This window comes from Petromyzon marinus, chromosome 80 (assembly GCF_048934315.1).
Source record: "Petromyzon marinus isolate PM22_M1 ecotype Great Lakes invasive population chromosome 80, UKy_Petmar_22M1.pri1.0, whole genome shotgun sequence".
Classification (NCBI taxonomy): Eukaryota; Metazoa; Chordata; class Hyperoartia; order Petromyzontiformes; family Petromyzontidae; genus Petromyzon; species Petromyzon marinus.
Window position 1 is genome coordinate 10338844 of NC_133746.1, and position 21245 is coordinate 10360088.

Here is a 21245-nt window from a genome sequence, read left to right on the forward strand (position 1 = left end):
TGTGTATCTGTGCGCGTGTATGTACGTGTGTGTCTGTGCGTGTGTATGTACATGTGTGTATGTACGTGTGTGTATCTGTGCGCGTGCGTGTGTATCTGTGTGCACGTTTCTGTGCGCGCGTGTGTATCTGTGCGTCTGTGTGCGTGTCTGTGTCTGCGCGCGTGTCTGTATCTGTGTGCGCGTCTGTGTCTGTGCACGTGTCTGCGCGCGTGTCTGTATCTGTGTGCGCGTCTGTGGCTGTGCGCGTACTTGCGGCGGTGCTCCTGCAGGCAGAGCGCCCTGCGTGAGGTCTACGCCCACGCCGTGCTGGGCCAGCACCCCCACGTGGTGCGCTACTACTCGGCGTGGGCCGAGGATGACCACATGATCATCCAGAACGAGTACTGCAACGGTGAGCCGCCCCGCGCCACGCCGACCGCTCGCTGCCACGTGACGCGCACGCACACACACACTGACACACACTGACACACGCACACTGACACACGCACACTGACACACACTGACACACGCACACTGACACACACACACTGACACACACACACACTGACACACGCACACTGACACACACACTGACACACGCACACTGACACATGCACACTGACACACACACACTGACACACACACACTGACACACACACACTGACACACACTGACACACGCACACTGACACACACACACTGACACACGCACACTGACACACGCACACTGACACACGCACACTGACACACACACACTGACACACGCACACTGACACACGCACACTGACACACACACACTGACACACGCACACTGACACACACACACTGACACACACTGACACATGCACACTGACACACACACACTGACACACGCACACTGACACACACACACGCGCACGCACACACACACACTGACACACACTGACACACGCACACTGACGCACACACACTGACGCACACTGACACACGCACACTGACACACGCACACTGACACACACACACTGACACACACACACTGACACACACACACTGACACACAGACACACACACACTGACACACACTGACACACGCACACTGACACACGCACACTGACACACGCACACTGACACACACACACTGACACACACACTGACACACACTGACACACACTGACACACACTGACACACACTGACACACACTGACACACACACTGACACACACACTGACACACACACTGACACAGACACTGACACAGACACACACACTGACGCACACTGACACACACTGACACACACTGACACACACTGATACACACACTGACACACACACACTGACACAGACACACACTGACACACACACACACACACGCACTGACACGTGTACACGCACAGACACGCGTACACACACAGACACGTGTACACACACAGACTGACACACACACACTGACACACACACTGGCACACACACTGACACACACACACTGACACAACAACAACAACAACCGCCATTCGCCACTAAGTGGCGGTGACGTCACCACGACGCTTGTGCCAGGCTATGTGCACCCTGAGGCCACGTGAAGTGTCGAACGCCCGCTGGCAGGAGGTCACGGGGCAGACCCAGGTGCCACGGGTCGACTGACTGAGATGACTGGCTGATGCACCACCTGTGCCCCCTACTGTGCCAACCTGCTGTGCTTTAGCCACCCGGCGCTCCGCTCGCTGTTGTGAGCGTCGCTCCTCCGCCCTCCGTTGTTGTTGGAGGGCGACTGCCTCCAACTGCCCAGTAGCATCCTTCACGAGCCTCCTCCACAGAGGCCGATCTTGACACCGCTGGTACCAGTCATCGGCAAGTCCACTCAACTCCACGTCCTCCTGTACCACATCACTCCATCTCTTCTCTAGCCCGTGCCGCGCCCGCTTAGCCCCCTCAATCCGGCCAAACAAAAGCTGTTTCGGCATGCGGTGGCTGGGCATGCGGGCTACATGACCCAGCCATCGCAGCCTTGCCTGCCGGAGGAGCTCACCGATGGGACCCTGCCCAGATCTTTCAAGGATTTGTGAGCTCCTCACACAATCCAGTCTGGTTAAACCCAGGATGGATCGTAGGCAGGCCAGCCTAAATGTTTCTAAACGGCGAAGATGTTCCATTAGGGGGGTCCACGTTTCGCAAGCGTAGAGAAGGGAGGGAATGACCGTGGCCGAGAAGACCTGAAGCTTAGTGCGGAGCGACAGACCAGGTAGCTTCCACACAGCGTTACGCAACCGATGAAAAGATATTGCCGCTCGACTGATTCGGAGTGAGACCTGTGCTGTTAAACTGGAGCCAGTCATAAGCACACTGCCCAGGTATGGGAAACTCTCCACTCTCTCCACAACTGCCCCATCACCGATTGGGAGTTGTGGGGGTGGAGTGTCCGATGGTACAAAATACCCAGGCAGGTGCTTAGTTTTGGTGGGGCTGATGGTAAGGCCCCACCTCTTAGTGGCACGCTCCAGTCTCAGCAGCAGCGTCTCCAACTCCTCCTCTGACTGAGCAGCTATTACCAAATCATCAGCATACATAACGTGGTTGAGCAATAGGGAGCCATCCCTTGACCGCAGCCGGGCATCGATTAGCCTCCCATTATATCTGTACCATATGGAGATTCCCCCGGTACAGCTATTGAAGGCTTCACGAACTACGTGGTCAAAATAGATGTTAAATAATGTGGGAGCCAGAGGACATCCCTGTCGCACCGCAAGGTGTACAGGGAATGGCTCTGACTCCCGGCCACGTAGTTTTACCCGGGCCCGCTCACCATCATGAAGGTCCTTAATGATCGTGAGCAGAGGGTCAGGTACTCCAAAAGCACGAAATATGTAACACTGACACACACACAGACACACACACAGATACACACACACTGACACACACAATGACACACACTGACACACGCACACTGACACACACACACTGACACAGACACACACACTGACACACACACACACTGACACCCTTTCAGTACAGACACCAGCGTGGTGGTCTATGGTAAGGAGATCACCCGTTCAGTACAGACACCAGCGTGGTGGTCTATGGTAAGGAGATCACCCTTTCAATACAGACACCAGCGTGGTGGTCTATAGTATGGTGGTCACCCTTTCAGTACAGACACCAGCGTGGTGGTCTATAGTAAGGAGATCACCCGTTCAGTACAGATACCAGCGTGGTGGTCTATAGTATGGTGGTCACCCTTTCAGTACAGATACCAGCGTGGTGGTCTATGGTAAGGAGATCACCCGTTCAGTACAGACACCGGCGTGGTGGTGGTCTATGGTAAGGAGATCACCCTTTCAGTACAGACACCAGCGTGGTGGTCTATAGTAAGGAGATCACCCGTTCAGTACAGACACCGGCGTGGTGGTGGTCTATGGTAAGGAGATCACCCTTTCAGTACAGACACCAGCGTGGTGGTCTATGGTAAGGAGATCACCTTTTCAGTACAGACACCAGCGTGGTGGTCTATAGTAAGGAGATCACCCTTTCAGTACAGACACCAGCGTGGTGGTCTATGGTAAGGAGATCACCCTTTCAATACAGACACCAGCGTGGTGGTCTATAGTATGGTGGTCACCCTTTCAGTACAGACACCAGCGTGGTGGTCTATAGTATGGAGATCACCCTTTCAGTGCAGACACCAGCGTGGTGGTCTATAGTAAGGAGATCACCCTTTCAGTACAGATACCGGCGTGGTGGTCTATGGTAAGGAGATCACCCTTTCAGTACATACACCAGCGTGGTGGTCTATAGTAAGGAGATCACCCTTTCAGTTACAGACACCAGCGTGGTGGTCTATAGTATGGAGATCACCCTTTCAGTACATACACCAGCGTGGTGGTCTATAGTAAGGAGATCACCCTTTCAATACAGACACCAGCGTGGTGGTCTATAGTATGGTGGTCACCCTTTCAGTACATACACCAGCGTGGTGGTCTATAGTAAGGAGATCACCCTTTCAGTTACAGACACCAGCGTGGTGGTCTATAGTATGGAGATCACCCTTTCAGTACATACACCAGCGTGGTGGTCTATAGTAAGGAGATCACCCTTTCAATACAGACACCAGCGTGGTGGTCTATAGTATGGTGGTCACCCTTTCAGTACAGACACCAGCGTGGTGGTCTATAGTAAGGAGATCACCCGTTCAGTACAGTTACCAGCGTGGTGGTCTATAGTATGGTGGTCACCCTTTCAGTACAGATACCAGCGTGGTGGTCTATGGTAAGGAGATCACCCGTTCAGTACAGACACCGGCGTGGTGGTGGTCTATGGTAAGGAGATCACCCTTTCAGTACAGACTCCAGCGTGGTGGTCTATGGTAAGGAGATCACCCTTTCAATACAGACACCAGCGTGGTGGTCTATAGTAAGGAGATCACCCTTTCAATACAGACACCAGCGTGGTGGTCTATAGTATGGAGATCACCCTTTCAGTACAGACACCAACGTGGTGGTCTATAGTAAGGAGATCACCCTTTCAGTACGGACACCGGCGTGGTGGTGGTGGTCTATAGTACGGAGATCACCCTTTCAGTACAGACACCAGCGTGGTGGTCTATAGTAAGGAGATCACCCTTTCAGTACAGACACCGGCGTGGTGGTCTATAGTAAGGAGATCACCCGTTCAGTACAGACACCAGCGTGGTGGTCTATGGTAAGGAGATCACCCTTTCAATACAGACACCAGCGTGGTGGTCTATAGTATGGAGATCACCCTTTCAGTACAGACACCAACGTGGTGGTCTATAGTAAGGAGATCACCCTTTCAGTACAGACACCAGCGTGGTGGTCTATAGTACGGAGATCACCCTTTCAGTACAGACACCAGCGTGGCGGTCTATGGTAAGGAGATCACCCTTTCAGTACAGACACCGGCGTGGTGGCCTATAGTAAGGAGATCACCCTTTCAGTACAGACACCAGCGTGGTGGTCTATAGTAAGGAGATCACCCTTTCAGTACAGACACCAGCGTGGTGGTCTATAGTAAGGAGATCACCCTTTCAGTACAGACACCAGCGTGGTGGTCTATGGTAAGGAGATCACCCTTTCAGTACAGACACCAGCGTGGTGGTCTATAGTACGGAGATCACCCTTTCAGTACAGACACCAGCGTGGTGGTCTATGGTATGGTGATCACTCTTTCAATACAGACACCAGCGTGGTGGTCTATAGTATAGAGATCACTCTTTCAGTACAGACACCGGCGTGGTGGTCTATAGTAAGGAGATCACCCTTTCAGTACAGACGCCGGCGTGGTGGTCTATAGTAAGGAGATCACCCTTTCAGTACAGATACCAGCGTGGTGGTCTATAGTAAGGAGATCACCCTTTCAGTACAGACACCAGCGTGGTGGTCTATGGTATGGAGATCACCCTTTCAGTACAGACACCAACGTGGTGGTCTATAGTAAGGAGATCACCCTTTCAGTACAGACACCAGCGTGGTGGTCTATGGTATGGAGATCACCCTTTCAATACAGACACCAGCGTGGTGGTCTATGGTAAGGAGATCACCCTTTCAGTACAGACACCAGCGTGGTGGTCTATGGTATGGAGATCACCCTTTCAATACAGACACCAGCGTGGTGGTCTATGGTAAGGAGATCACCCTTTCAGTACAGACACCAGCGTGGTGGTCTATGGTATGGAGATCACCCTTTCAGTACAGACACCAGCGTGGTGGTCTATGGTAAGGAGATCACCCTTTCAGTACAGACACCAGCGTGGTGGTCTATAGTACGGAGATCACCCTTTCAGTACAGACACCAACGTGGTGGTCTATAGTACGGAGATCACCCTTTCAGTACAGACACCAACGTGGTGGTCTATAGTAAGGAGATCACCCTTTCAGTACAGACACCAGCGTGGTGGTCTATGGTAAGGAGATCACCCTTTCAGTACAGACACCGGCGTGGTGGTCTATAGTAAGGAGATCACCCTTTCAGTACAGACACCAACGTGGTGGTCTATGGTATGGAGATCACCCTTTCAGTACAGACACCGGCGTGGTGGTGGTCTATGGTAAGGAGATCACCCTTTCAGTACAGATACCAGCGTGGTGGTCTATAGTATGGAGATCACCCTTTCAGTACAGACGCCGGCGTGGTGGTCTATAGTAAGGAGATCACCCTTTCAGTACAGACGCCGGCGTGGTGGTCTATGGTAAGGAGATCACCCTTTCAGTACAGACGCCGGCGTGGTGGTGGTCTGCGCTACGGCACGCGCCCCCAGCGCTCACGCCGGACGGCCGCCCGGGTTCTGCGTGCGCAGGCGGCAGCCTGCAGGGCGCCGTGAGGGAGGGCGCCAGTGAGGGCCGTGCCTTCACCGACCAGGAAGTGCGCGAGCTGCTGCTGCAGGTGGCGCGCGGACTCAAGTACATCCACGCCAGCAGCCTGGTGCACATGGACATCAAGCCCAGTGCGTGCGCGCACACTGTGTGTGTGTGTGTGTACACGTGTCTGTGTGTGCGTACACGTGTCTGTGTGTGTGTGTACACGTGTCTGTGTGTGTGTACGAGTGTGTGTGTGTACACGTGTCTGTGTGTGTGTGTACACGTGTCTGTGTGTGTGTGTACACGTGTCTGTGTGCGTACACGTGTCTGTGTGTCTTTGTGCGTACACGTGTGTGTGTGTGTACACGTGTCTGTGTGTGTGTGTACACGTGTGTGTGTGCGTACGTGTGTATGTGTGTACACGTGTCTGTGTGTGTGTGTACACGTGTGTGTGTGTGTACACGTGTCTGTGAGTGTGTGTGTGTACAGTGAGGGAAAAAAGTATTTGATCCCCTGCTGATTTTGTACTTTTGCCCACTGACAAAGAAATGATCAGTCTATAATTTTAATGGTAGGTTTATTTGAACAGTGAGAGACATAAGAACAAAAAAAATCCAGAAAAACGCATGTAAAAAATGTTATAAATGTATTTGCATTTTAATGAGGGAAGTAAGAATTTGACCCCTCTGCAAAACATGACTTAGTACTTGGTGGCAAAACCCTTGTTGGCAATCACAGAGGTCAGACGTTTCTTGTAGTTGGCCACCAGGTTTGCACACATCTCAGGAGGGATTTTGTCCCACTCCTCTTTGCAGATCTTCTCCAAGTCATTAAGGTTTCGAGGCTGACGTTTGGAAACTCGAACCTTCAGCTCCCTCCACAGATTTTCTATGGGATTAAGGTCTGGAGACTGGCTAGGCCACTCCAGGACCTTAATGTGCTTCTTCTTGAGCCACGCCTTTGTTGCCTTGGCCGTGTGTTTTGGGTCATTGTCATGCTGGAATACCCATCCACGACCCATTTTCAATGCCCTGGCTGAGGGAAGGAGGTTCTCACCTAAGATTTGACGGTACATGACCCCGTCCATCGTCCCTTTGATGCGGTGAAGTTGTCCTGTCCCCTTAGCAGAAAAACACCCCCAAAGCATAATGTTTCCACCTCCATGTTTGAAGGTGGGGATGGTGTTCTTGGGGTCATAGGCAGCATTCCTCCTCCTCCAAACACGGCGAGTTGAGTGGACGCCAAAGAGCTCCATTTTGGTCTCATCTGACCACAACACTTTCACCCAGTTGTCCTCTGAATCATTCATATGTTCATTGGCAAACTTCAGACGGGCATGTATATGTGCTTTCTTGAGCAGGGGGACCTTGCGGGCGCTGCAGGATTTCAGTCCTTCACGGCGTAGTGTTACCAATTGTTTTCTTGGTGACTATGGTCCCAGCTGCCTTGAGATCATTGACAAGATCCTCCCGTGTAGTTCTGGGCTGATTCCTCACCATTCTCATGATCATTGCAACTCCACGAGGTGAGATCTTGCATGGAGCCCCAGGCCGAGGGAGATTGACAGTTCTTTTGTGTTTTTCCCATTTGCGAATAATCGGACCAGCTGTTGTCACCTTCTCACCAAGCTGCTTGGCAGTCTTGTGTAGGTCTACAATCTGTACACGTGTCTTTGTGTGTGTGTACACGTGTCTTTGTGTGTGTGTACACGTGTCTGTGTGTGTGTACACGTGTCTGTGTGTGTGTACACGTGTCTGTGTGTGTGTACACGTGTCTGTGTGTGTGTGTACACGTGTCTTTGTGTGTGTGTACACGTGTCTTTGTGTGTGTACACGAGTGTGTGTGTGTATACGTGTCTGTGTGTGTGTGTACACGAGTCTGTGTGTGTGTGTACACGAGTCTATGTGTGTACACGAGTCTATGTGTGTACACGAGTCTATGTGTGTACACGTGTCTGTGTGTGTGTACACGTGTCTGTGTGTGTGTGTACACGTGTCTGTGTGTACACGTGTCTGTGTGTGTACACGTGTCTGTGTGTGTGTACACGTGTTTACACATCTGTGTGTACACGTGTCTGTGTGTGTGTGTACACGAGTGTGTGTACACGAGTTTGTGTGTGTGTACACGTGTCTGTGTGTGTGTGTACACGAGTCTGTGTGTGTGTACACGAGTCTGTGTGTGTACACGAGTCTGTGTGTGTACACGAGTCTGTGTGTGTGTGTGTACACGAGTCTGTGTGTGTGTACACGAGTGTGTGTACACACGAGTGTGTGTGTGTACACACGAGTGTGTGTGTGTACACACGTGTCTGTGTGTGTACACACGTGTCTGTGTGTTTGTACACGTGTTTACACATCTGTGTGTACACGTGTCTGTGTGTGTGTGTACACGAGTGGGTGTACACGAGTTTGTGTGTGTGTACACGTGTCTGTGTGTGTGTGTACACGAGTGTGTGTGTGTACACTCACGTGTGTGTGTGTACACTCGCGTGTGTGTGTGTACACTTGCGCGTGTGTGCGTGTGTGTGTACACTTGCGTGTGTACACTTGCGCGTGTGTGCGCGTGTGTGCGCGTGTGTGCGCGCGTGTGCGCGCGCGTGTGTGTACACGCGCGTGTGTGCGCGCGTGTGTGTACACGCGCGTGTGTGCGCGCGTGTGTGTACACGCACACGCGTGTGTGCGCGCGTGTGTGCGCGCGTGTGTGTGTGTACACGCACGCGTGTGTGCGCGCGTGTGTGTACGTGTGCGCGCGTCTGTCTGTGTGTGTGTGTACACGTGTCTGTGTGTGTGCACAGGTGTGTGTGCACAGGTGTGTGTACACACGTGTGAGCGGAGGGGGGCTGATGAGGTGGTGTCCCCACCCCCCCCCGTGACCCCCCGTGACCCCACAGGTAACATCTTCATCGCCAGGAGGGTGACGTCACCCAACCCGGCGGAGCCAAGCGACGAGGGGGACGATGAGGAGTGCGTCTCCTCTACCAACGTCGTTTACAAGATCGGTGAGGACGTCAACATCGTCACTGACATCATCGTGATCGTCAACGTCATCGTCATCATCGTCACCAACATCATCGTCGTGATCGTGATCGTCAACATCGTCACCGACATCATCGTGATCGTCAACGTCATCGTCATCATCGTCACCAACATCATCGTCGTGATCGTGATCGTCAACATCGTCACCGACATCATCGTGATCGTCAACGTCATCGTCATCAACGTCATCGTCAACATCATCGTCACCAAAATCATCATCGTGATCGTCAACATCGTCACCGACATCATCATCAACATCATCGTGATCGTCAACGTCATCATCGTCACCGATATCATCATCATCGTGGTCGTCAACGTCATCAACATCGTCATCATCGTGATCGTCAATGGTATCATCATCGTGATCGTCATCATCGTCATCATCGTGATCGTCAACGTCATCAACATCTTCATCATCGTTATCGTCAACGTCATCAACATCTTCATCATCGTTATCGTCAACATCATCATCATCGTGATCGTCAACGTCATCATCGTGATCGTCAACGTCATCGTCATCATCGTGATCGTCAACGTCATCGTCATCATCGTGATCGTCAACATCATCATCGTGATCGTCAACGTCATCATCGTGATCGTCAACGTCATCATCATCATCATCGTGATCGTCATCATCATCATCGTGATCGTCAACGTCATCATCATCATCGTGATCGTCATCATCATCGTTATCCTCAACATCATCGTCATCATCGTGATCGTCAACGTCATCATCATCGTCATCATCGTGATCGTCAACGTCATCATCATCGCGATCATCAACGTCATCATCGTGATCATCAACGTCATCATCGTCAACGTCATCATCATCATCATTGTGATCGTCAACGTCATCATCATCGTCATCATCGTGATCGTCAACGTCATCATCATCATCGTGATCGTCAACGTCATCATCATCGTCATCATCGTGAACGTCAACGTCATCATCATCGTCATCGTGAACGTCAACGTCATCGTCGTTATCGACATCATCATCACCTTCATCGACATCATCATCACTATCGTCATCATCGTCATCACCATAGACATCATCATCACTTTCGACATCATCGTCATCATCATCGACATCACTATCGTCATCATCATTATCGTCTCCTTCACCGACGTTGTCTACGAGATCGGTGAACACAACATCGTCAACGTCGCCACCATCACCACCGCTGCCATCACCACCACCACCACCGCTATCACCACCACAGCCACCACCACCACTGCCACCACCATCACCGCCGCCATCACCACCACCACCACAGTCACCATCACCGCCGCCATCACCACCACCACCACCACAGTCACCATCACCACCGCCACCACCATCACCGCCACTACCACCATCACTGCCACTACCACAGCCACCACCGCTACCACCGCCACCACCATCACCGCCACTACCACAGCCACCATCACCACCGCCACCGCCGCTACCACCACCACCGCCACCACCACCATCATCACCACTACCACCACCGCCATCGCCATCACCACCACCATCACCACTCTGGCTGCCCCCTGCCCCCCTCTTGCTGCCTCTGTGCAGGTGACCTGGGTCACGTGACGTTGACCTCCGACCCCCAGGTGGAGGAGGGCGACAGTCGCTTCCTGGCCCTGGAGGTTCTGCAGGAGGTGAGTGGAGCAAGCCAGGGGCTGTGCTGGGCCTCCCCTAGGTCGACTCAGCCTTGAATGCCTACCTGGAGTGGTGTGTGGTGTAGTGTATAGCACGTCTAGTGTGTGTGTGAAGTGTGGTGTAGTGTGTGTGTAGTGTAGTATAGTGTGGCTGTCTGTGTGTGTGTAGTGTGGTGTAGTGTGTGTGTGTAGTGTGGTATAGTGTGTCTGTGTGTGTGTCAGTGTGGTGTAGTGTGTGTGTGTAGTGTAGTATAGTGTGTGTGTCTGTGTGTAGTGTGGTGTAGTGTGGTGTAGTGTGTAGTGTGGTATAGTGTGTATGTCTGTGTAGTGTGGTGTAGTGTGTGTGTGTGTAGTGTGGTATAGTGTGTATGTCTGTGTAGTGTGGTGTAGTGTGTGTGTGTAGTGTGGTATAGTGTGTGTGTCTGTGTAGTGTGGTGTAGTGTGGTGTAGTGTGTGTGTGTAGTGTGGTATAGTGTGTATGTCTGTAGTGTGTGTCTGTGTGTGTGTCAGTGTGGTGTAGTGTGTGTGTCAGTGTGGTGTAGTGTGTGTGTCTGTGTGTGCGCAGTGTGTGTGTCTGTGTGTAGTGTGGTGCAGTGTGTGTGTAGTGTGGTATAGTGTGTGTGTAGTGTGGTATAGTGTGTGTGTCTGTGTGTAGTGTGGTGTAGTGTGTGTGTAGTGTGGTATAGTGTGTGTGTAGTGTGGTATAGTGTGTGTGTCTGTGTGTGTGTAGTGTGGTGTAGTGTGTGTCTGTGTGTGTAGTGTGGTGTAGTGTGTGTGTCTGTGTGTGTAGTGTGGTATAGTGTGTGTGTAGTGTGGTGTAGTGTGTGTCTGTGTGTAGTGTGGTGTAGTGTGTGTGTCTGTGTAGTGTGGTGTAGTGTGTGTGTCTGTGTGTGTGTGTGTGTAGTGTGTGTGTCTGTGTGTGTGTAGTGTGGTTTAGTGTGGGTTTAACCAGGCTGGATTGTGTGAGGAGCTCACAAATCCTTGAAAGATCTGAGCAAAGTCCCATCGGTGAACTCCTCCGGCAGGCAAGGCTGCGTTGGCTGGGTCACATAGCCCGCATGCCCAGGCACCGCATGCCTGAACAGCTTTTGTTCGGGCCGGATCGAGGGGGCTAAACGGGCGCGGCACGGGCTAGAGAAGAGATGGACTGATGTGGCACTGAGGCACGGGGCTAGAGAAGAGATGGAGTGATGTGGTACAGGAGGACGTGGAGCTGAGTGGACTTGCCGATGACCGGTACCAGCGGTGTCAAGATCGGCCTCTGTGGAGGAGGCTCGTGAAGGACGCCGCTACTGGTTAGTTGGAGGCAGTCGCCCTCCAACAACAACGGAGGGCGGAGGAGCGACGCTCACAACAACGAGCGGAGCGCCGGGTGGATAAAGCACAGCAGGTTGGCACAGTAGGGGGCACAGGTGGTGCATCAGCCACTCATCTCAGGCATCTCAGTCAGTCGACCCGTGGCACCTGCTGGGCATGCACCGTGACCTCCTGCCAGCGGGCGTTCGACACTTCACGTGGCCTCAAGGTGCACATAGCCTGGCACAAGCATCGTGGTGACGTCACCGCCACTTAGTGGCGAATGGCGGTTGTTGTTGTTGTAGTGTGGTTTAGTGTGTGAGTGCCCTCCGCTTGCCCTCCAGGACTACCGGCACCTGCCCAAGGCCGACGTCTTCTCCCTGGCGCTCACCGCCGCCGTGGCCGCCGGCGCCGGGCCCCTGCCGGCCAATGGCGCGGAGTGGCAGCGCATCCGGCAGGGGGCCCTCCCCTCCCTGCCACGCGCACTGGGGGCCGGCCTCCAACAGCTGCTGGAGGTAGCCCCCCCCCCAGCCAGCCAGACAGACGGCCACCCCAACCCCCACCCAGCCCTCCGAACCCCCCCGAGCCCCCCCAACTCCCACCCAGCCCTCAACCCCCCCCCCCACCCTCCAACCCTCTGTGTCTCTCTCCCCGTGTCTCTCTCCCCGTGTCTCTCTCCCCGCGTCTCTCTCCCCGTGTCTCTCTCCCCGCGTCTCTCTCCCCGCATCTCTCTCCCCGTGGCGTCTCTCTCCCCGTGTCTCTCTCCCCACGTCTCTCTCCCCGTGGCGTCTCTCTCCCCGTGTCTCTCCCCGTGTCTCTCTCTCCGCGTCTCCCCGTGTCTCTCTCTCTCCGCGTCTCCCCGTGTCTCTCCCCCGCGTCTCTCCCCGTGTCTCTCTCCCCGTGTCTCTCTCTCCGCGTCTCCCCGTGTCTCTCTCTCCGTGTCTCCCCGTGTCTCTCCCCTGCGTCTCTCCCCATGTCTCTCTCCCCGTGTCTCTCTCTCCGCGTCTCCCCGTCTCTCCCCGCGTCTCTCTCCCCGTGGCGTCTTTCTCCCCGTGTCTCTCCCCCGCGTCTCTCTTCGTGTCTCCCCGTGTCTCTCCCCCGCGTCTCTCTCCGTGTCTCCCCGTGTCTCTCCCCCGCGTCTCTCTCCGTGTCTCCCCGTGTCTCTCCCCCGCGTCTCTCTCCGTGTCTCCCCGTGTCTCTCCCCCGCGTCTCTCCCCCGCGTCTCTCTCCGTGTCTCCCCGTGTCTCTCCCCCGCGTCTCTCTCCCCGTGTGTCTCTCTGTGGCTCTGCTCGTCTCCATATTCCTCCCCCCCGCCCCCCCGTGTCTCTGCGTGTCCCCCCCAGTCCATGCTGTGCCCGGATCCCGCGTCTCGCCCCTCGTCCGCGTGTCTCTGCCGTCACACCGAGCTGCTGCCCCCGGAGAGACGGAGCGCCGAGGAGCTGAGACGGGAACTCAACGCGGAGAGGTTCAAGAACCACCTCCTGCAGACGTAATACTTCTTCTATACTACTACTATACTACATTACTATATACTATACTACACTAGTATACACTATACTATACTACTATATACACTATATACTATATACACTATATCTAACCTATAAAAGGCATGTTTTGTCTGTCTTTCCGTCTGTCCATCTCCCCGTGTCTCGCCGTGTCTCTCCCCGTGGCGTCTCTCTCCCCGTGTCTCTCCCCGTGTCTCTCCCCGTGTCTCTCTCTCCGTCTCTCTCCCCGCGTCTCTCCCCGTGTCTCTCCCCGTGTCTCTCCCCGTGGCGTCTCTCTCCCCGTGTCTCTCCCCGTGTCTCGCCGTGTCTCTCCCCGTGGCGTCTCTCTCCCCGTGTCTCTCCCCGTGTCTCTCCCCGTGTCTCTCCCCGTGTCTCTCTCTCCGTCTCTCTCCCCGTGTCCCTCCCCGTGTCTCTCCCCGTGTCTCTCCCCGTGGCGTCTCTCTCCCCGTGTCTCTCCCCGTGTCTCTCCCCATGTCTCTCCCCGTGTCTCTCCCCGTGTCTCTCCGCGTCTCCCCGTGTCTCGCCGCGTCTCTCCCCTCTATACTACACTTCTATATACTATATACACTACTATACAACACTACATACTACACTACTATATACACTACTATACTACTATACTATACAACGCGGAGAGGTTCAAGAACCACCTCCTGCAGACGTAATACCCCCCTCTATACTACACTATACACTATATTACTATATACACTACTATACACTACACCAGGGGTCGGGAACCTTTTTGACTAAGAGAGCCATGAAAGCAAAAAATTTGGAAATTTATTTCAACTAAATGTCAGTATAATAAGCCTCTGAATTTATTCTTTTAAATAATGTTGTTATAACACTCACCATTAATGCGACTTCTGGTGCTGCATGGATTTGCTGATGTCTTTGTAGTCGGGTTGGTACTTGGTGAGGTTAAGCTTCATGCAAGCGTTGAGGCTTTCATCCGTTAAACGTGATCGTAGGTTGGACTTGATGTTTTTAAGATGTGAGAATGACTGCTCACATGCATACGTAGATCCAAACATGGTCAATACAGCAATACTCACACGCTGCAGTGTGTGGTATGTGACAGGAAGCGCGTTCCAAGTTTTGAGAATCAGCTGGTCTTCGGGTTGGAGTTTTTTCATTTCTGTCCACATGTGCTTGCTCGCCAACTCCGCTTTCTGTCGTGTGAGTCTTTCCAAATCTTCATTCAGTGACTTGAACTTATTCACCCACATGTCTGAGGCCTCAGGTCAGCCACTTCTGCTTCAAAATCTCTGACGGAGACACCAGGGATGTAATTCAGGTCGGCTGTGTTCAGTGAACACTCGTTTGGATGGGTGATGAACTTAAAAAGACGAGTGTGCTTACGAAATTCTCCAAAGCGTGCTTTGAAGGACTGTAGGAGACTGGATGTGCAGCCAGCTAGCTGGTGGAGATCAAGGTTTTGAATGGGCTCACTTGCTGTGCATGCATCTTTAAATTGGCTCAGTTTTCAAAATGTAGTAAACGACCTGTTTCAAGATCCGTGATGAAAAGCTCCAGCTTGTTTTCAAAAGCAAATACAGCTTGTTGAAGGGATAACACTGTATTTCCAATGCCTTGCATTTTCACGTTGAGCTGGTTCAGATGTTCAGTCAGATCTACGAGATAGTAAAACTTGAGGAGCCACTCGGTGTCGGCTAGCTCAGGATGCCCGACGCCTTTCATTTCAAGGAAAGTCCGGATTTCGTTCAGGCAAGCCGCAAAACGGCTAAGCACCTTCCCTCTTGACAACCAACGCACATTGCTGTGCAAAAGCAGACCAGGATAGTTATTTACAACTTCATCCAGCAGTGTTTTAAACTGGCGATCATTTAAGGCTCGGGCAACAATAAAGTTGATCACACGAATGACCAGCGACATCACTTCGCCAAACTGCCTGTCACACATCTGAGCACAAAGTGCCTCCTGGTGTATAATGCAATGGAAACTTAGGATGGGTCTATTTTCATGTTCACGGAGAAGCGCCACAAATGCTTTGTTTTTCCCCACCATACACGGAGCACCATCAGTACACACTGAGAGAAGTTTATCCATAGGTAGACTTTTTTCTTGAGCAAACTCCATGAAAGACTTGAATAAATCTTCACCTCTTGTGGACCCTTTTAATGGCAGAACAGCAAGACTTTCTTCGCGCAGTGTGTCACCAACAGCATATCTTGCAATCACGCTGAACTGCGACAAATGGCTCACGTCTGTTGACTCATCCAAAGCCAGAGAAAAGAACGGCGCTGCATTTATGTCCTTCACTTGCGTTTCCTCCACTTTGTTTGCCATCACGATGGTACGATCATGAACAGTTCTTGTCGACAGAGGCATGTCTTGTATCCGTTTGATTATCTTGTCTTTGTTCGGAAGATCATCAAAAAGTTCATTGGCTACATCCAGCATGAACGTTTTAGCATACTCGCCATCTGTGAATGGTTTTCCGTTCCTCACTATTGCTAAAGAACCAGCAAAGCTAGCCGAATTATAGTCACCTTGCCGGGTCCATACGCGGAGTTGCTGCTGGCTAGCTTGCACCCTGCTCAGCTCTTGGCACGCTTTCTTTCTGCTGTCTCCCGCAGGGTATTTTGATGCAAAGGTAGCGTGGCGCGTGTCGAAATGCCGCTTTACATTCGACCGTTTCAACGATGTAATTTTGTCATTGCAAATTAGACACACCGCAGAACCCGCTCTCTCCACAAAGGCGAATTCTTCGGTCCATTCGTCCTGAAATGTACGATACTCGTCGTCTTTTTTCTTTTCGCCATCTTCTTCGTCGAAGGGTTAGCTTTGAGCTAATGACCGAGCAGACGCAGTCTCAGACTGATTCAAAAGGGGGCGTTTACCTGTTTTACCCAGTAACGGCAAACGTAGGCCAGTATCATCCAATTAAAATAATGGACAATTGCTCCTGCAGCCCTGAACAGGACATGCGCAGTGAAACATCGATGGATGGATTAAAAACAAGTGAGAATATTTTGTTTTATCTGCGAGCCATATGCAATCATCAAAAGAGCCACATCTGGCTCGCGAGCCATAGGTTCCCGACCCCTGCACTACACTATACTACACACTACATAATATACTACTATATACACTATATACTACATACACTATACATACTATATACTCCGGCAGATGTAATACCCCTCCTTTATACTACTACTACACACTACTACATTATTAACTATATACACTATATTACTATATACTACTATACTATATACTACTATACACTACTATTCACTACACTATACACTATACTATACACTACACTATACACTATGATACACTACTATACACTACACGATACACTACTATACACTACACTATACACTACACTATACACTACACTATACACTACTATACACAACACTACTGTACACTACAATACACTACACGACTGTACACTACACCACTATCCATTACACACTTTGGTACACTATAATATAATGCCCCCCCCCTTTTCACTCTCCCCCCTCTCTCTCCCCTCCCTCTCCCCCTCCCCCCTCTCCCCCCTCCCTCTCTCCCTCTCCCCCCCTCCCCCTCCCCCCTCTCCCCCCCTCCCCCCTCTCCCCCCTCCTCTCCCCCCTCCCTCTCTCCCCCTCTCCCCCCTCCCTCTCTCCCCCCTCCCCTCTCTCCCCACTCCCCCCTCCCTCTCTCTCCCCCCCCTCCCTCTCTCCCCCCTCCCTCTCCACCCTCCTCCCCCTCCCTCTCTCCCCCCTCCCTCTCCCCCCTCCCTCTCCCCCCTCCCTCTCCCCTCTCCCCCCTCTCTCCCTCTCCCCTCTCCCCCCTCTCCCCTCTCTCTCCCCTCCCCCCCTCCCTCAATCTCCCCCTTCCCCCCCTCCCCCCATCGCTCCCTACCATCGTCATACCCAGGGAGCTCAAGAAGGCTCAGATGGCTCGGGGCGGGGGGGGCGGGGGGGAGGGACCCCCCGTTGCCCGACTCCCTCCTCCCCTCGTCGCGCATGTGCACGCGCTCCTCGCTGGCTCGCTCGAGGCTCGTGGGGCGAGCCACCGCACGCTCACTCAGCCTCAACATCTACTGAGCCTCTCCCCAAGGAGGAGGGAGTTGACCCCCCCCCCCTGAAGACTCGCCCCCCCGCCCTGAGGAGTCGACCCCCCTTGAGGAGTCACCCCTCTGAGGAGCCGAAACCTCCCGAGTAAACGTTGACAGTGCGGCCGCTGCGATGCTCCCTTGTGCGTGTGTGAGTGCGTTCGTGCGCGTGTGTGCGTGTGTGTGTGTGTGCGTGCGTGCGTGTGTGTGTGCGTGCGTGTGTGTGTACGTGTGTGTACGTGCGTGCGTGTGTGTGCGTGTGCGTGTGTGCGCGTCTGTGTGTGTGCGCGTGTGTGTGTGCGTGTGTGTGTGTGCGCGTCTGTGTGTGTGTGTGTGTGCGCGTGTGTGTGTGTGTGCGTGTGTGTGTGTGCGTGTGTGCGTGTGTGTGTGTGTGCGTGTGTGCGTGTGTTGTGTGTGCGCGCAAGTCTGTGCCGCCGAGGGCCCTGAAACTGCCCTGCCTGCTGCCCTGGTGGCACGTGCACGCACGCTCGCGCTCGTACTGCCCGTCGTGTGCCCACGCTTTTTCCACTGCCGCATTCCGAGCCACGCCCTGCCTGGAGGGGGGGGGGCACTCAGGAAGCCGCCACCAAGGCTGTTTTTCCACAGCGCGTGCCGTACCGTGCCGTGCCGTGCCGCGCCGCGCCGCTGACGCGCATAGGCGCAACGGCCGCGTCCTCGCCGCTACCGGCGTCAGTCTCCCCCCCCACCCCACCCCGGCCCCCACCCCCGACCCTGCTTGGCCCCCCCCCCCCCGATCCAGAGTCTCAAACGAATTTCCGCGAGGCCGGCAGCAGCAGCAGCGAAATCAATCGCGATGGACACCCCGTACCGTGCTGGCCTCCCCCCCCCCCCTGCATGTGCGCCAGTGGAAAACAAAACCACCCGTGCCGTGCTGGCCCCGCGCTGGCTCGGTTCGGATGTGCGCCAGTGGAAAACAAAACCACCCGTGCCGTGCTGGCCCCGCGCTGGCTCGGTTCGGATGTACGCCAGTGGAAAACAAAACCACCCGTGCCGTGCTGGCCCCGCGCTGGCTCGGTTCGGATGTGCGCCAGCGGAACACAAAAACACCCATGCCGGGGGGCGGGGGGGGGGTCTCCCCTTCCCCCCTAGGTTGACTCGGCCCCAACTCCCTCCCCCCTCTGCCCCCCTGCCCCTCGTTACCGGTGGAATTGCTGCTATTGTAGATTGTGCCTTCGCCCTCCGCCGCCCACCCCCTCCCATCTCCGTAGCGCCGGCGACTCGTCCCCCAGAACTTTTGTCGTTGCTTTTATTCGTTGTTTTTGTTATCCTCCGCGTTCGTTGTTTCTCGTTGTAAAGCTCTGCCCCCACCGCCCTCCCCCCCCCCCCCATCGCTGGGGGTTGGTGGATCGCCGTAGGTTAGGCGTTAGTGTTAGTTGTCGGGAGTTAGCGCGGGTTTGTTGTTTTGGGGCGGGAGGAGGAGGCTGGTTGCGACGTTGCCGGGATTAAGGTGTTTCTTGCACGGCCATTGTGTGAACCCAGTGAGAGAGAGAGACACTGAGACTCAGGACTCGAACCCAGGTTCTCAGCAGTCGTGCACGGCCATTATGAACCCCCCTGAGAGAGAGACCCATACCCAAGACTCGAACCCAGGTTCTCAGCAGTCGTGCACGGCCATTATGAACCCCCCTGAGAGAGAGACCCATACCCAAGACTCGAACCCAGGTTCTCAGCAGTCGTGCACGGCCATTATGAACCCCCCTGAGAGAGAGAGACACCCATACCCAAGACTCGAACCCAGGTTCTCAGCAGTCGTGCACGGCCATTATGAAACCCCCCTGAGAGACCCATACCCAAGACTCGAACCCAGGTTCTCAGCAGTCGTGCACGGCCATTATGAACCCCCTGAGAGAGACACCCATACCCAAGACTCGAATCTAGGATCTCGGCCGTGCTCGCTCAGCATCTCTTAACATGTATATTATGAACCCCCTGGGAGAGACACCCAGACCCAGGACCTGAACCCTGGGTGTTGGAAGTCATGCACGGTCATTATGAGCCCACCTGAGAGAGCGACGGTCTTAGTATATTGGTGTACAGGTAACTTCCTCTGAAGCATTGGATGTGTTTTCGAGTTCTGCACTAGACCAACATGACAAACACGCATGGTTACACCCAGGTTCATGAGTCTGCGACTGGACTGGGCGCCCCCCCCCCCGAGGGAATCTGGAGTTTCCACCTCTAGCTTAGGCCCCCTAGAGAGTAAAGTAAAAACGAAAAATTGTTAAAAAATTCAATTGGTCACGAAAATTCTCGGCAGCCACCGCTGCCACCATGGCCAGCCAAGCCGCCCTGCCTCGGCGTTGCGTAGTGGCGGAAAGATTCCCAAGCGGTGGAACGCTCGGGGAGTTGTTGGTTGGGGGGGGGGGGGGGTCCGTGCTGATCCGCTGCTGCCCCGCCGTGCGGTTGTCGCCCTTCGGGCTACGATGTCTTTACGACGACGAGCGGCGGCTGGGGTGCAGGCAGGGTACAGGCAGGGTGGGAGAGGGGGGAGGGGGGTGCGGTGCGTGCGTCCAATCGGGCGCAGCAGAGGAGCGTCCCACCCCCGCCTCATTTGCTCTTGGCGCCTTTGCCGAGCGGCTGCCGTGGCAACGGGGCCATGCGACGTCACAAAGGTGTGGCAGCGGTTGCGGCTGCGCCGACTGGCTGGAACCTGGCCACGCCCAGCGCCTATCACTTGGCGAGGTGGCTCCTGGACCGCTAGGCCCCCTCCTCCTGGACAGCTAGGCCTCCTCCTCCTGGACAGCTAGGCCCCCTCCTGGACAGCTAGGCCCCCTCCTCCTGGACCGCTAGGCCTCCTCCTCCTGGACAGCTAGACCCCCTCCTCCTGGACGGCTAGGCCCCCTCCTCCTGGAACGCTAGGCCCCCTCCTCCTGGACAGCTAGGCCCCCTCCTGGACGGCTAGGCCCCCTCCTGGACGGCTAGGCCCCCTCCTCCTGGACGGCTAGGCCCCCTCCGGGACCGTTCGGCCCTCCCGGACCTGCTAGGCCTCCTCCACGATGGTTAGGACGACGCTGCGGCTCTCCGCGCCGGCGCTGCTGCTTTTTAACGGTCGGTTCGGCTCGCTGAGGGCGGCTCCTCGTGGGGAGCTCCGCCGTGGCACTCCCCGTCCCCCGAAGGTCCGGTCGCAGGTCGAGGGCGGCGGATTCTTTTTAACGCTGCACCCCGACCGCCGCCGTCGCCATTGTTGTTTGGCTTGCGCAAAGTTTTTAGTTTGAGTTCTATTGCACACGCGGTTTTGTCTTTGATACTGGGGGTGCGTGGGGTAGCTGGCGGGTGGGCTTGGGTGGGGTTGGGTAGGGGTGTGGGTGGGGTTGGGTAGGGAGGGGTGTGGGTGGGGTTTAGGTAGGGGTGTCGGTGGGTTGGGTTGGGTAGGGGTGGGCTTGGATAGGGTGTGGTGGG

The 21245-nt window shown here is 54.4% G+C and overlaps 1 protein-coding gene across 1 annotated transcript in view; it reads left to right on the forward strand.

The window, feature by feature from the left end:
* The window catches only part of LOC116957667 (wee1-like protein kinase 1-A), a 29285-nt gene extending 11338 nt beyond the window's left edge, over positions 1–17947 (forward strand). The window contains exons 6-12 of the mRNA XM_076057310.1: positions 270–391; positions 6264–6410; positions 9155–9262; positions 10861–10946; positions 12587–12757; positions 13586–13731; positions 17648–17947. Coding sequence (XP_075913425.1) covers positions 270–391; positions 6264–6410; positions 9155–9262; positions 10861–10946; positions 12587–12757; positions 13586–13731; positions 17648–17858 — 991 coding nt within the window. The 3' untranslated portion in view covers positions 17859–17947. The remainder of the gene's footprint in view (positions 1–269; positions 392–6263; positions 6411–9154; positions 9263–10860; positions 10947–12586; positions 12758–13585; positions 13732–17647) is intronic.
* Positions 17948–21245: the final 3298 nt, after the last annotated feature.